This window comes from Protopterus annectens, chromosome 1.part1, assembly GCF_019279795.1.
Source record: "Protopterus annectens isolate FY-2018-M chromosome 1.part1, PAN1.0, whole genome shotgun sequence".
NCBI classification, from domain to species: Eukaryota; Metazoa; Chordata; order Ceratodontiformes; family Protopteridae; genus Protopterus; species Protopterus annectens.
The window spans coordinates 624,696,157-624,713,983 of NC_056726.1; the positions used below are offsets into that span (position 1 = coordinate 624,696,157).

At 35.6% G+C, this 17,827-nt stretch overlaps 1 protein-coding gene across 1 annotated transcript in view; it reads right to left on the bottom strand.

Annotated features, from left to right (window-relative positions):
- Nucleotides 1–17,827, bottom strand: part of KCNQ5 (potassium voltage-gated channel subfamily Q member 5) — a 1,528,448-nt gene that overhangs the window by 1,168,746 nt on the left and 341,875 nt on the right. The window contains exon 2 of the mRNA XM_044077105.1: nucleotides 3,424–3,550. Coding sequence (XP_043933040.1) covers nucleotides 3,424–3,541 — 118 coding nt within the window. The 5' untranslated portion in view covers nucleotides 3,542–3,550. The remainder of the gene's footprint in view (nucleotides 1–3,423; nucleotides 3,551–17,827) is intronic.

A 17,827-nucleotide genomic window follows, 5' to 3' on the forward strand; every position in this document is an offset into this window, starting at 1 on the left:
CCCATAAATTTAAAAATGAGATTGATAAATTTCTTCAATCAGCTTTAGATGAGGGTATTATCAGCAAGGAAGTGGCTTTTCATTTAATTGTACATGATCCTTTACCACAATAACTCTACCTGCTGCCCGAAATACATAAAGATCTTTATAAACCGCCAGGTAAACCCATTGTTTCAGGAAATGGATCTTTAATGGCACCATTATCAGCCTTTCTCACCAAATATCTTAAACCATTGTTGCAGGGGTTAGAGCAAGGATATGGGACACTACTGAGTGTTTAAATATCATTTCTGATATGCAGTTAGAGCCAGGCTGGATTATGTGTACTTTGTATGTAACGGCACTTTATACAAACATACCACATTGGGCCAGCCTGATGGTGCAGGAATATTGGCTTTACCATATTCCATTGTGCAGTCTTGGTTTTAATACCTTTCTTTTAAGTTTTGCCGCTAAAGAAATTATTTATTTTTTTTGTTTCTCCACTACCTATATATTTACTTTAAATGTTTTTTGTTTTCTAGTCAAAAAGTAAATTTAAAAATTACCACTGCCTCAAGAAATGAAACAGACTGTGTTTCTAATTTAGCATTGCACTGGCTATCTACAGTCTGCATTTGCAATGTTATTTACAAGTAAACAGTCTTCCCTTCAAACCATCTGGGAATACCTACAAGTTCTTTTTAATCTGATTTCAGAATAGTTTTATGTCATTATGTGTCTATTACTGAAGTATTAGCAACCAAATGAATACAGTTTATAGTGTTTTCCAATGCCCAAGTTTAAAAGCAACTAAAATAAAGATATCATATATTTCCAGTTTTCAAAAATGTAGAACATTTGTTGACAGAATAAAAAAATCATAAATGAACATTGTAATTTAACAAATGGAAAAGTATGAATGTGACTTATTTGCAAAGGGCAAACCCTTTTTTTTTGATTGTTTGTTAGTATTTAATAAAAAGAACAAATAATCTCAGTAGGAAGGTAACAGTACTTGTGTGATTTGTTGCTTATTTTTTTTTATCAAGTGCTGTTTCCTAGAATGAAAACAATAAAATGGAATTTCTCTAAGATGCAGCAACCCAGGCATATATATTATAATTAAGTGGGGGTATTGGATAAGGCCAAGGTCTGCCCCTGGCAAGAAAATTGTGTGAGGTTGTTCCCCAGATAAGTTTGTTTCTGGTTTTATGTTTTTACTGAATGGCATTTCAATCAATTTCATTTTGGGAAATGACATTTGTTGTCAGCAGTTTAATAGACTTAACCATGGTCCTATAGAAGATATATGTATGTATCCATGCAACCATCTATCCATCCATTTTCTAACCCACTTGTCTTGATGATGGCCATAGTGATAATAAAATGAGCAGGGTACAGCAAACCTTTTTATCCCTGGCAATAGTCCCCAGCTGATCCTATGGGCTCTCTCATCATTCCAAGGCATGCTGAGGGATATAATCCCTCTAACATGCACTAACTGTGCTCTAAGATAACCACTGGAAGGCACAAAGGATCTCTTTGAAAGATGCCAAAACAACCTCAACTGACTCCACTAAACTTAGAGGAACAATGACCGTACTTTGGGATACTCCAGATTGTCAATCTCCTACTCTGTTATGGGCAGTGCAGTTATATACCTTGAGGAAAAAAAAATCACTCATGCCAATTGTATCCACTATTGCCACCTTCTATTCAATATCCACAGACCATGACTATAAGTGAGCTCCCTATAGAAATGCTGGTACTCGTTACACTGGGTTCCAACAGACCTGAAAAAAAGAGATGGAAATCCAGGAGAAGAGCAAACTCTGAACATCGTTCTTTTCTTTAAAACTTCTTTTTACAAGGAGGCAATACTCCCAATCCACTGGACGTGGGGGGCAAACCCTTCACTTCTTCCAAGCTTATATATACCAACTCCATGATGGTCATATCTCAGAGAAGGGAATATTCCAGGAAATGGCCACCTGGGATTTGGTATATGTAAGTCCATTTTTTAGGCCATTCAATCTCAGTGTTTTGGGACTCACTGTAGCAGGTCTCAACAATTAAAATGGTTATCCTACAGGTGATGACAGAAGATTAGGATGACTGGAAAACTGAAAGGTTCCTTCTGTGATTTGATCCTTAATTTAGCACAGTGTGGTACAAACCTGCAATACTGCTGTCTCTGTACTAAGTCACTCTTTTCTGGGACAGAACCATGTCCTTTTGGAGGAGCAGATTTTCATTCCACACTCTTCATGCTCAGAACTGAACAGCTTCAGAGTGTGTTAGATGTCATATTAGCATGGGGAGGGGGCAGGCATTTGTTACAAACAAAAGAGTTGCATCCCAAATGCCCCCTAGACTGGATATATGGAAAAAATAATATATGCAAGAGATGTTCATGAAAATTACAAAAAGAAAGGAACAAAAAATATGCCCATAGCAAAATCATACACCCACCTTAAACACTGAGAACATCACCACCGCTTCTGCTTCAGAAACAGCTACAGAATTATACAAATCAGTGGCCCTGGGAATTCCTTACCATTTTAGTATTTCTGAAAAGACATTCCTAGGTAAGTAGCCATATGCATTGTTTATTTCCATATAGAATGTCTACACAGTACTGTCAATGTCCAGTGACTTCTCTAATATCTCTGCAAGGACAATGACATGATCTGCTGTCCATCAGCCAAGTTGGAGTCCACAATACTCCTCCTGAACCAAAAACTCACCTACTGAATGAAGTCTCTTTTCCAGCAGCCAGTCATAGACCTTCCTATGATGGCAGAGCAGCATGGCCACCATATAAAATTGGCACACATCCTTCCTTCCTTCCTTCTTTTTGGAAACGAGTACCTTTAGCCAGTTTGTCAGTCCACAGACACTGCCCCAGCCCTCCACACAATACTGAAAAGGCATGTTAACCACTATGCCCCAGTGAGTTTCAGCACCTTTTATATTTTTGGTTGGAACACAGCTGCATTTATTGTAAATCATATAAAAATATTAATGTTTTAAAAATGTTATCAATGAGAGTTCTTAAGTAAAGAACAATTTGCTAAATGACTTATGCATTTCTTCATGTCATGTTTATTGACTTATCAGTCTCTGGGACAGGCTAAGCATTTGGACTGCATTAATAATGTGGCTTTGGGACTATATGCTTTTATCACTAACCATTTAACAGTGGACTTTTAAGTCAGTGAAACATATATATGTGAAAGAAAATCTTATGTTCTTGCATCTAAATGTATATCTAGCATGTACATACATACCTATTATACAGAATGCTTTTCCTGCAAAGCGTGACTGGCCGTACATGCATACCTATTATACAGAATGGTTTTCGTACATACATACCTGTTATATAGAATGGTTTTCATACATACATACCTACTGTATAGAATGTTTTTCATATATACATACCTATTATACAGAATGGTTTTCTTGCAAAGCGTAACCGGCCCTGCCATCCCCTGTACCGACAACAGCAGCCAGCAGACCAGATGCGAATGATAAACTCCAGGCCAAAGACAACAATCATGACAAACTCCTGCAATAAGAAAATAAAAGTCAATTTGCCCGAGTCACTGGAAATTTGTCTTATTTGTTACAAAATCTTATCTTGAAAGTTTCCTGGAATACTGCAGTAAGGAACAGAAAAAAATTACATAGGAATGTTTTTTAACAGGGAAATCTGCAATCTTAGTTTTTGAGACTTTATGATGTTGCTGGAGAAGGAATAGCTGAGGGATGCAAAAATGTTTAATAAATGATTAATGCCATCTTGCTACTAACTGGATGCTTTGTGGATGAGCATTCATCAAAATACAATTTTTCTCTTTTTTTCCATCATAATAATGAATGTGTGATTTATGTGTGGTGTTGCTTAATGTGTTGGCTCTTGCCTTCTTCACTAAAGTAAGACCAGGAAGCTGTTTACAATGATTGAGTTTGTTAAGTGTAGACTACAGGTTGACATTCTCCCTTTTACACTGATTTGTTAACAACTTTATTTTGTCGTGCTGAACTTATAACAGTTCCAGACTCGAGTTAAAGAAAAAGGTTTACTTGTGTTCTATGTGCATACCACTTGAGAAATTCACTAATTTCACTGTAGATTTTTTAAAAGTTAAGGATTTTTTTTTACAAGAGAAGTATGGTAAACATTATTTGTGTCTTCAGGTGTTTGCCAATAAAGTACAAGAAAAAGAATGAACCTACATATATTGTAGCAAGTCCCTGTAGTATAATAATGATAGTGCATTTTTTAATAAAGTAAAATACTTAAAATAAGATAAGATCAGCATTTTCACTGGAAAATGAGAAAAAAACACAACCATGTACATGTACATCAAAACTTTTTAACATTTACAAGAAGCTTATCACCCTAGAAACTAGAAGAATAAAAATAAAATCAGATTATGAGCCAAGTAGCTCTTACTTGCAGTCAGACATGAACTTTGACAGCATATAAGAGCTGATTGGTCCATAAACTGCCAGTTTCTATAACTGTTGGGTAAGTTACAGATGCCAGTAAGCCAACAGCATTTTGTCTTGCGCCTGTCTCTATCATTCTCAAATGTATTTATTATTGGGAACCTTTACAACATGTAGGAGGAAGTTCCAGTCATCTACCATCATTTATTTAAAAAATATACTTCATTACTTAATTAATTTCCTTTTGTTAACCAGGTAGGTAAACTGGTCTGAGGACTATTTTCAGCCATGATCAAGGCCATCTAATAAAACACATTAGGAAACAGACCTCAAAATATAGATTTTGTTACAGTTGTGAGACTACAACACACAGCATAAGATAAACATCACTAAGCCTCAGAATATGAACATTGTCAAAAGTATGAAGAGAAAAAACAGCAGAATATAATCACCACTAATGCACAGTAGCAATGTAAAATGCAGCAGTTTTACATGATGAATGTGTGCAATACATTAACAGCAGTAACAGCATGACTCCATGCAATATTAGCTTCTACAAAGTTTAATGTGGAAAAAGATATATCACGGGAAGTCGCATTATAGTAGTGTATACTGCATGTGGTTAAGTACATATTCATATAGTTGCAATATACTGAAAACAGGTAGTACATTAAGACATTGAACTTTCTGTAAATGGGTAAACCTTATCATGTGCAAAGAGTGAAGGCAATGCTAATGGCCTCCAAGGCACCCACCGACAGCAAGCAGTATGGCAGGCATCAGTAGAAGGATACCCAGCAGACATGTCAGTGGCACTGAAAATGCAGTGTATAATGGGCAATGCTTTTATTAATGGTATATGTTGACTGTTACCCCCTTCACAGTGTAGAGGAAACATTGCCTAAAATGCATACTGGAGCATAAGTAAATACTGTGGGAAGAAATAGCCAGGGAATTGATATCGCTAGGCTTGTATAGGCCCTAGGGCCGATAGCCTAGTACCAACCTATGAACCTATGAACTTTTACCTGCATGTAGGATTTTCTTCATGATTTAGCACACTTATTCATGTACTGTACTCTGGGCACAATTCACATCACTTCCCCTGTCACCATGCACTTGGTTATTGGAGTCGCATGTATCTGTAGCGACTATAGGTTTCTGCTGTTGAACTTCACTTCAGCAATGTATCGCCAATCACATGTCCCCCCAGGGAAATTTCTCACTTCCTAACAGCCTGAAACCCTTCAGTAGTTGCCAGTTTGTATAAAGGATCTGTCAACCAATAAATGTTCAGGCACTCCAAAATAATACATTTCTTACCTTTCAAATAAGCTATTTCAAAGGAGGGATAGTAAATTTTGTGTAGTAATTTGTAGACAAGAGTGTTTAAAAGTAATATGACTTAAGATGACAGTGGTACAGTGGTGCGGTTTATTGTAGGACAGATGAATAAACCTTAGGATTTTATTTTCTGTTGTTTAGAGTAGAGAGAAGCTTTGGGGAAAGAATTTGGAAATGATGGGCATTGTATATTCTAACCTGGACATGGAAATATTGACTGATGTAACTCATCTGGCTTCTAATATCACTAAGTTGGATATTTTTAATACATAAATCCTGGAGCAATGAGACATCTTGAAACAGCAACCATTTCTTCTAATACAATTCTTTTTGGAATATGTTGTATTCTTTGACAATGACAATTCCTTAGATGCTCTGAAATGCTTATATTATGTTTTCCCTTCCCTTTAAAACTGATATATAAGGGGCCATGTGCTTCTATATGCTCTAGGGTGCATTTTATAGATTTTTCCCAAATTTTGATAATTTTTCCCTCCATACCTCAGAACATACTAAGTATCTAAAACTGTACTGCAATGATTGTTGAAGAAATAACTAAATTATGTTGGGTGTTGGAGGAGGGTCTGATAGGGCCCCAGAAGCCATGGACTGCTACATGCTCTGAGGTGCATTTTGCAGTTTCTTTCCAATCCAATGATGTCCTGAATAAAAATGAATAAGGAAAGAAAATCAGTCTTATATATGTTTTTAAGGAAGAAATAAGTTGTATCCAAGATGCAAAGTTCAAAAGCTCAATAAATGAAAAAGATAAATGTATGTAAGGATGCATAAATCATTTCTGAGAAAATTGCTTGCCTTCCTGCCTTACAAAACACCACCACCTTCTGTATAAACCTCTGCTGTTAGATTGGGATGAAAGTGAAATAACAAATGGCTGCAATCATATCTTTCAAGTTATTGCTGTCTCACAATATACAGCAAACCTCCTCATCCTTTCTACTGAAATATAACCACCTTATGTGTACACTTCTGATGTCAGACTAGACAGGAGTGAAATAACAAATGGCCATTGTAATATATTTCAACTTTTTGCAGTCAGGCATTTATGCACAACTTGCCTTATTACCCCTACCCCCAAAAGATAGCCACTTGTATAAATATTTAGTGTTTGAGTGAAGGGGAGAAAAACATTTTTTTACAGTATTTGTTATAATATTGGGATCTCAAATAATTTTGAGACCCCAGCTTATGGACATCTTCCTTGAGCAGCATGTGTGAACAATCTTTTATTTGCATGCCAGTGACATAAAATAATGCAAAGCTACATAGAAATACAGTGCCTGGCTAAAAGGGCATCAGCCAGGATAAGATAGTGCTTATGAATAATTCCTCTCTTTGTCAAGGCATAATTATTAAAATAAATATTTATGTTGAAAATAATTCCTCTAATAATCAGTTGTCAGACAACAGATGTAAACCAACTATAAGACTTCAAAGTGGTTTTTAGAATTGTCAGCTCAGCTATTTGTTAGGGAAAAACATAGAATGGAAAGATCACAGCAGCCTGGAACAAGGGTCACACACTAATACACTCTGATGTATCATAACAACAGTGAATGGCTCTTCTATTAGACGTTGTAGAAACATGTATTAATCAGTAATTTTCCATTTCTATCAAAACATTTTTAAACCTTATGTATAAAGAATAAAAAGAATGTAAAATACATGATTTGTAAAATGTACATATATACCATAAACATCAAAGAATCAGAAAATGTATATTATTCTATTTCATGCATTGTCTATAGAATGAATGACGGGAGCAGATGTTGTGCCTTGCATGTACATGCTGCAGATTTTTATATGAAGTTTTTATTAAGATTTTGTATTGTATTACTTTGTAAGTTGCACATTTTCATTAATTCTGAATGATTCGACAGTAGTAAAAATCTAGATAGTAGCTGCAGTTGTAGTAACAATAAATAGTATTTCTTATTAGAGAGGTAATAAGTAAGAAGATATAATGACAAAGTTGAAGCAAGAAATGCTTACGTCTGTACTTGTCACCAAAAAAGGAAAACCTGTTGTAATAGTATTTTTAAATAAATACATGACTAATTTAGGACACATTGCATGACTAATTTAAGACACAATGTATGTCTAAAGAGGCAGGACTCCATCTGTCAAAATAGTATATAAAGTGCTGTACTTACTTGAAATCTTTGTCAGATACATGAGAAATAAACTGTACTGATCCTGGGATGCCTTGCTTTGCTGATCATTTATCTTTCTTGTTCTTCTAACTGCCTGTTATTTTTTTCCTCATAGGTGCAGTGCTCGTAGATACTTTTATAGTTTTTGGTGCCAAAACCCAGGAGGAAACAAAGCAGAAAGTGCAGAAGTTGAAAAGTTGAAGTAAAGTTGAAATATTGAAGAAAGGTTAGGTGAAGGAAAAACAAGAATCCAGGGGCTGGATCAGATTTCCTCCATGGGACCCCATCTGCAGGAAGGGAGGTGGAAGAAAAGGCTGTGCAGCGAATTCCCAAGAAGGGACTTCCACACTGCCGATAGGGTGAGGTCCTACCTTTCTTTTTGTTTGTTAATGGAGAATGCACTAAAGCTTTGTTCTCCTATAGTTAAATGTGTAATCTGTAATTTATGAGGCATGGAGTTAAAGAAATTTGCATAGTAATAAGATTTTTAAATGTGGAAAGGCAGGACATCACAGTTGTTATTGCAACCAGAAATGAGACCAGAAAAACTGAATTATAAAAGTAACAGTATTAGAGACTTAAACCAAGATATTATACCAGAAAAGTACCTGTAACCAGATCTAGAAACATATATTTATTAAGATGTGCTAAACCATTTCAAGAAAAAAAGTTTCAAGAGGAATTTGAAAGTGCTGCTGAGGAAAGGTCTCAAGAAAAATCTGAAAGTTTTTTTTATTCTCTAAAGGGCTAGAGATGTCAAATTCTAAAAAGAATACCCCAGATAAGGCTAAGGCATCAAGGATAATTTTATCTCCTAATTTTCCCAGATATGAAGAAGTTATAAACCAAACAGATAGTGAAGGTAGTGATAATTTAGATACAGGGGCTCCACAATTTTTATTAGATATTATTCCTGAATGGGTCAGTCAGAAGCACCAAAAGTTAAGGGAAAAAGAGATAGCTGAAGGATTGAAAAAGAGAAGTCCTATTTATAAACTGCCTTCTTTGATTTATGAATTTACAAAGTGGGGAAAACCAAATCAGAATCAAGAGATTTTGTTATGAAAACATTCATTCCAGCTCTTTTACAACAGGTTTTTTTGTGTACATTATAACAACACAAGACTATAGAAGCTTTGTCAAAAAGATGTTCACATTTACAGGAAAGTGTAGAAGATTCAGGCAGACAGGTTAAAGAGACAGCAGATGAACTAAAAGCTTTACACAGAGAAATTAAAGAAAAAGAACAATGTAAAGAGACATTTAATCAAACAGAACAGTTAGAAGAAGACATGAGGGAACAGAAAGAACAAGAAGTTAATTTGGAAAAAAAGTGGAATTCAGGGATCATGAAATAAAAGCATTAAAATAGCTTTGCAAGAAGCTATTAGATTTGCAACCACAGCGTGGCCAAAAAGTTGATGGTAAGGGGGAAGAAGCTAGGAAAACCCTTTTAGAAGGAATAAAAGGAGTATGCAAATAGCCTCTGTATGAGGATATCAACTACCAGAACTAGACTAGGATAAGTTAACAGAAATCCCTCTCAAATCCAGTTCCCAACATAATAGTGCCACAACAGCTAGCTATATTTCATCAGTGACTCCTACTGCTTCAATATGGGAAGATAATACTGGAATAAAGTCAATGTGTCCAGTTACACAGGCATTAGATAGCAGTGGATCTACTTACAGATCATTAACCACTCAAGAATTACAAGCAGCATTAACATATTTGGGGGGGGGATAGGACCCTTATAAAGAACCCTCGACTCAAAGAAGGGAAAACTTGAGCAAGGACAGAAAATATTTGGATGGTTCAGAGAAGACCTATGTTTTCTAACTATTGTGATGATGCCAGTTGGGAAAAAGGTTATTTAAAAATATGGTAAGGTAAGGCCAATTGGAATGACATTCAAGAATTTCTACAAGATGTCACCTCATCCTAGTGTTAACTGGGGAAAAATAAATGAAACAAAGTTAGGAGAGAAAGGAGATTTCGATAAATATATTCATAGAAAATGGGGTGCTTACAGATTGTATTGTGGTCAAGAAAGGCCTGAAATGGATAAATCAGCCTTCCTAGGAACAGTGTTAGAAGGATTACCAATTTGGTTGAAAAGGGCCATCCTAGTAAGGGGTCAACCTTGTACATATGATGATTTGTATAAAGCCCTATTATCACTTTGGGAAATGAGGAAAGAATTAACAGATAAATCAAAGGAAGTTAAAACAATATATGTTAACAAAGGGGAAGTAAATCCAACCCATGACAAAACAATAAATAAAGGAAAGTACAAGGTAAAATGTTATAATTGTAATAAAAAAGAACATTTAGCCAGAGGTGGGGGTTGAGCTGGACAAGGAACTAATCATAACAGAAAACAGGAAGAAAAAGAAAACATAAATAGGGATGGAGTTCCTCAAGCCCTTCTGGAAAGATTGGAAATCTTGAAAAGAAGATGGCAAATCCTTTCTTATCCAGTTAGGAATTTGGGATCTCCATATCCACCCTAAAAACAGCTCTGATGGGAGGCCACATGCTCAAATGTGGGTAGGAGGTCACTTAGATACATATTTAATAGATACAGGAGCTGCAGTTAGCATTACTACAAGAACATTCCCAGGAACAAGAACAATAGACTTGCAAGGATTGGGAGGAAAAAATCTCTCAAGCTCAAGTAAGTCTCCCTGTAGAAACAAAGATAGGGGAAGACACCTTCCAGCATGCATGGGTATCAGGTCCTAATCTACAAAACATCACTGGAAATGACATCTTGAAATAAAGAGGTTACATTATAGATTTATGTGACAGAGAATTGATTAAGAGACCATTACATGAAGTATTAGTCATCTCTGAAACATTATGTATCAAAGTATCAAAGACCGAGGACAGTATGATTTAGTTGAATTATTAAAACACCAAAGCAAGAGTTGGCTCAGCTAATTTATTGCTATCAGGATATTTTTACCAAACATAGGAATGATTGTGGACAAGTCCCTGACTTTACTCTTAAAGTAAGAGGCAGTCCCAAGAAACCTATAAAACAATATCCAGTAATACTACATACTATGAAAGCTTTAGAAGCTCAAGGGGTAGTGAGAAAAGTTAATTCACCAGCTAACAGTCCATACTGGCCTGTACAAAAGCCAGATGGGAGTTATCATCTTACTGTTGATTACAGAGAACTTAATAAGGTGATACCTCATTCTTTGCCTTCAGCAGGAAGTATGCCTGATCTTATTGCTCAGATTCAGGAAAAAAGGAACATTTTCTCCACATTAGATGTGAGTAATGGTTTCTGGAGTATTACTTTGGATAAAGGCTCACAATGGAAATTTGCTTTTACTGTAGAAGGTCAACAACATACTTGGACAAGAATGCCTCAGGGCTTTCATAATGCTCCAATAGTTTTGCATTATGTAATGCAGGAAATACTAAAACCACTAGAATGTAGACCTTCTATTATTCAATATGTGGATGACATACTTGTAGGAACAGAAACTGAAAGGCAGCACTTAAATGAATAGCAGAAATTTTCCATTCAATAAGACAAGCAGGATTAAAACTGAACCCTAAAAAGTCAGTTTATGAAAGATTCTGTTACCTTCTTCTTGGGCGTCATGGTATCAGCAGGAGAAAGAAGCATTAGTGAAGACAAAAAGGAACTGATCAGACAGTTACCAATTCCTGTTACTGTCACTAGATTAAGGCAAGCCCTAGGAATCTTTAGATTCTCAAAGGAATGGATACCAGATTATACAGGAAAAACAAAACCATTGACTGATATGCTTAAAGGAAATAAAAAGGGAGCTGAACCTCTCAACTGGAATGATGAGTCACTAGCAGCTTTCTCTACGGTCAAAGAAGAACTCATTTCAGCACCTGCTTTGAGTATCCCAGAAAGAGATAAAGAGTTCATCATACAGTTTGGACACAATGGTCTAACTATGATGGCCATATACAGTCTGGACACAGTGGTCTAACTATGATGGCCACGGTGTTGCAAAAGAGAGGATCTCAGTATCATGTTTTGTTTTATTATTCTCAAGCTGTGACTACAGTTGAGGAAGGAATGAGAGAATGTGAAAATCAAGCCATCATAGCAGAATGGTTTACTAAGTAACACACCATATGATTCAGGGCTCTTCAATTGTGCTACAGACCAAACTTACCTCAGTGAAATACATGTTAGAAGGAAGTCCAAAGGGCATGAATAACACATGACTTGGTAGAATCACTGCATGTTTTGCAAGCCAGGAAGGAGGAATCAGAGTAGAACTCCCTCGGATTAAGTTTTTACCAGAACTGTTTAATTACCACGAGGAATCTCATAAATGTCCTGACTTGGAAAATGAGGAGGAACATTTAAGCGTGGGCACTCAAACTATTGAAGGAGCACCAGAATTATATACAGATGGATCCAGATTCTGGAGCTCTGAAAGAGGGCATTTTGTGACAGGATGGGCAATATACAATGCAGAGACAAAAGAACAAAAGAAAGGTAGTCTCCCAGGGGGATGCTCAGCACAAAGAGCTTAACTAGAAGCAGTGAAACAAACCTTGTTATTGTCCAGACCTGTAAACATTTATACAGACAGTGAATATGTAGTCAGAGTCTTAACATCATCTCTTCCCATATGGGGAAGGAGAGGTTTGATTACAGCTGATGGTAAACCAATCAGTCATCAGGAAGTGTTGACAGAACTTTGGTGTTTGATAAAAGATGACAATCCTACAGTGAGTATAAATAAGGTCTAAAGCTCACACCAAAAATGAGGTGCACAGTCAAGCTAATAAAATAATAGACCAGCTATCAAAAGAAGGGGGCCCTTGACTCCAAACAAACTTATCCAATACAAAATGTTCCTCAATAATGGATATGGGAAGTAAATGACATGGAAGAAAAACAAATAAGGGAAATGGTACAAAATATTTTGAATAAGTGCCAAAAACAAATGGACTTACCTATAAATCCTTTACCTTTACCTTTACATTGTACAGCTTAATTTTTTAAAGATCAGTGTACAGAGTATGAACATAGAGTGGAAAGTGAGGTAGGTAAAATTATCCAAATCCAATGTGATTGGATCATCATAGCACCTATTGTATGTGGATTAACAGTGATAGGAACAGATGAAATGAAGCCATTATGGGGTCCTGAATTTGAGCAAGGTGCTCTTATGACCTTAAATGCAAAACAAACAAAGGTAGTCAGCAGTTAGGAAGCTTAGTAAAAATTCTGAGAGGGCAGACAAACATCATCAAGAAAAAGAAAATAGAAGAATTTGAAATAGTACAAGGAAATGAACGGAAATTGGTTATATTTCCAGAACTTTGGTCGGCACCAGGATCATTCAAAAAGGTTCTTTACATAGAATACGAACAACTGAATCTGAAAAAGGAAAAATTGTGTTAACTTATTATCAAATTTTCTAGGTCATCCAGAAAGTGAAAGACTACAGCAAATTGTTAGTTCTAGATTTAAATGGGAAGGAATGACAACAGACATCCACAATCATATAGACAGATGTGTCATATGTGCCATGCACAATGTAGGAAAATGAAATAGAAGAAAACAATATAGACTCCTACAAGCATTGGGACCCTGGGAAAGGGTACAAATGGATTTTGTAGGACCTCTTCCAACAGCACCAGGAGGGTTTTGTTTCTTACTTTGATAGATGAATATACTGGATGGGTGGAAGCTCATCCAAAAAAAGAAAGATACCAACTCAGTAGTTGGCTAATAAGTGACAGGATCATTACAACATGGGGAGTACACAAAGAAATACATAGTGATCAAAGGACTCTCTTTACTGGAAAAGTGACAAAACAAATGTGCAAAACTTGGGGAATTAAGCAAAAGTTTCATACTCCTTATCATCCCAACATTTCTGGAAAAGTCAAAAGAGCTAACAGAACTCTGAAGGAAGGATTAAATAAAATGATTTCTGAATATGGGAATTACTGGGTAAAACATTTACCCAACATTTTGATTAAGATGTGAAATTCTCCTCAAGGATGCTGGTTATCCCCACATGAATTAATGACGGGTCGACCTATGAATTTACAAGCAGGAGAAATCCCTTATAGGATACCATTAGAAGAAACAAAATTGTAGGAACAGCTGCAAGATCAAATTATTTGGGCAAAAGGGAGAATCGGGGAAGCTGGACAAGCCCATAATCTAGACCTTTGTAAGCAAAATGAGATTTTGGAATCAAGGGATGTACAATTGAAACAAGGAGATCTTGTAATGGTCTGCCAGTTTGGAAACACAAGCAAATGGGATTCAAAATGGATAGGACCCTACATTGTTACCAAAGTGGGGTTAGTGGCTGTACAAGTCCAGCCATATAAAAATCAGCCATCAAAAATGGTTGGATTCATAAAGATCATGTTAAAAGATTAAAATGGAGGGGAGAAAACTGAATAAATTATGAATATGATAACTGATATAAAGGGACACAATATCAGATACAACTAATAAGAACATGATTCTCTTACAGGTAATTTCAAGAAGAAATATCGAATCATGAAAATCCTGATATTAATTGTGATCCTGATGAGTTTTTACTCCTCAATATAAGGAAAGGTGGACTTCAATACCTTTCCAAATCACTGCAAATGTACTCAGAAACTTTGAATGCTAAACAATGTTGGATCTGTGCTGAGATACCACAAGATACAAACAGTGGAATTCCATTATGACCTATTCCATTTACCCTTCTGGAAATGTTGAACCTCACAAACCAAGAAAGGGTTCCAAGAAATAACTCTATCCCAAAGACACACCCTTTCTTTAGGCTTATCCATACAAATGTAACTGCTGATGTTTGCTTACAAGGAGAAGGAACAAGTAATCACCCATTTATTGGAAAAAGTTCTTGTAGTATTATTTATGCTATCCAAAATGCCAGTGAACAATGTTTTGAATGTTTTAGTAATGAAACTTGCTGAACATTTAAAAAAACCTAGCACTAAACATTGGAATACATGGATGGTTCCAATTTGAGCAGGCATATATTACATATGTGGTAATAGAGCCTACAGATGGCTTCCTGAGAAATGGAATGGATTGTGTTATTGGGACATGTAATTCCATCCATTAGACATACTATAACATTACCTGATTCTAATATTAGACATGTTAGATTAAAATACATATTAACATAGAAAAAATGGATGTAGGAGATGATGTCCTTGCAGGAGCAGCAGTTTTTCCATTCTATGGAGCAGAGAAGGCTATTTGGGAAATTAGAAAATTGGCAGGATTATTAGAATAATTAAGTAATGCTACATTTGAGGCAGTAGAAGAAGTTACTTTAGAAATGCTTGGCATGAGAACTATTGTCTTACAGAACCACATGGCATTAGATTTTGTTCTTGGTAGTAAAGGAGATACTTGTGCATAGATAAAAGAGGAATGTTGTACTTATATTACTGATAATGAAGCTGAAATCAGGAGTCACGTCAAGCTAATTGAGGAAGTTGCTCAAAAAGTACAAATAGAAAAAGAAACATGGTTCTCTTGGCTGAGTGGTTCCATCAGTGGCTGGAGAGGAAAAATAATGCAGCTTATACTGGTCATAGTTGACATTTTAGGATGTATAAGCCTAATAATTGTTGTCATCAAATGTGGTATTGAATGTGTAAGATGACAAGCAGTACAGGTTTTGACAGTGGACCAAGTACATCAGGACCAAGACAGCATACAATTTATGAAATACTCTGAACCAAAGAAGCTTAATAATATTCACTGAATAAAATCAACAAACATGAGTCCTCATGTCTCTTCAGGGGGAACTGTTATAGTATTGGGATCTCAAATAATTTTGAGACACCGGCTTATGGAAATCTTCTTTGAGCAGCATGTGAGAACAATTGTTTATGTGAATGCCAGTGACATAAAATAATTGAAAGCTGCATGGAAATACAATGCCTGGCTAAAAGGCATCAGGCAATATAAGATAGCACTTATGAATAATTCATCTTTTTATCAAGCATAATTATTAAAATAAATAAATAAATAAATATTTATGTTGAAAATAATTCCTCTAATAATTAGATGTCAGACAACAGATCTAAACCAGCTATAAGACTTCAAAGTGTTTTTCAGAATTGTCAGATCAGCTATTTGTTTGGGAAAAAATAGAATGGAAAGGTCACAGGAGCCTGGAACAAGGGTGACACACTGACATACTCTGATGTATTGTAACAGCAGTGAATGGCTCTCTATTAGAAGTTGTATAAACATGTATTAATCAGTAATTTTCCATTTCTATCAAAACATTCTTAAACCATATGTGTAAAGAATAAAACGAATGTAAAATACATGATTTGTAAAATGTACATATATGCCATAAACATAAAAGAATCAGAAAATGTATATTATTCTATTTTATATGTTGTCTATAGAATGAATGACAGAAGCAGATGTTGTGCCTTGCATATACACGCTGCAGATTTTATATGAAGTTTTTATTAAGCTTTTGTATAGTATTACTTTGTAAGTTGCAAATTTTTATTAATTCTGAATTATTCAACAGTAGTAATAATGTAAATAGTAACTACAGTTGTAGTAACAATAAATAGTGTTTCTTATTAGAAAGGTAATACGTAAGAAGATATGATGACAAAGTTAAAGCAACAAATGCTTACGTCTGTACTTGTCAGTATTTTTAAATAAATACATGACTAATTTAGGACACATTGCATGACTAATTTAGGATACAATGTATGCCTAAAGAGGCAGGACTGCATCTGTCAAAATAGTATATATATATATATATATATATAAATATATATATATATATATATATATATATATATATATAAAGTGCTGTACTTGAATTCTTTGTCAGATACATGAGAAATAAACTGTACTGACCCTAAGATGCCTTGCTTTGCTGATCATTTATCTTTCTTGTTCTTCTAAGTGCCTGTATTTTGTTCCTCATGGGTGCAGTGCTCATACATACTTTTATAGTAATGAATTGCAATTTCTTGCTGCAAGACAGCGCCATACCTCTGGAGGAAGTGTAGAGGCATTGCATGCCAAACCTCTGAGGTCTGACTGTGAAAAACATTAAATAAATAATAACCATACTCTTTCCAGCCCTTATGCAAGGTATATAAACCTTCTGTGTATTCTTGTAGCACAACAAGTTTTAGAGTAGACGGGGCTCAGGTTAGGGGTTGAAGATGGGGTTCTTGTACTAAACCTGTATCAAAATCCATTTATTCAGCCTAGAGGGGTAGCAACCCAAAAGCTGCTGAAAGTCTGACAGTATAGAAATTCTGTGATGCATTTTAAGCCTTATTTTTGAAAGATAATGACTTGCTAACTGTTCTTTTTTACTGCTACCCAAAAGAGTTATGACTGCTCCTACAAATATTATGTGTCCATAGACAAAGAGTAATATTTTTAACACACACACACACACACACACACACACACACACACACACACACACACACACACACACACACACACACACACACACCTTCTAATTTTCCATGCTTACCTGGAGGTAAATTGGAGGATTGCCAATTCACCTATACTCTGTCTTTGGCATGTTGGGAATAAAACACACAGAAGGAGACACAGCTGAAAACTCAACCAAAGGGACCACGTGTTGTGAGATGGTGACACTATGTGCAATGTTATTGAGACAGTTAACAGATGCTTTCACATACATCCTGCCAAGAGCACCAAAGACACTCACTTATTTCATACTTCATTAATGCATAATTTTGATGTAAATTTAAATAAAGTATGGCCAGCTTGTTTCTCTTAAATACAATGCAACATTTACAGACATACATATATACATACATAAGCACATATACAAGCATAAGCAAAAGCAGTG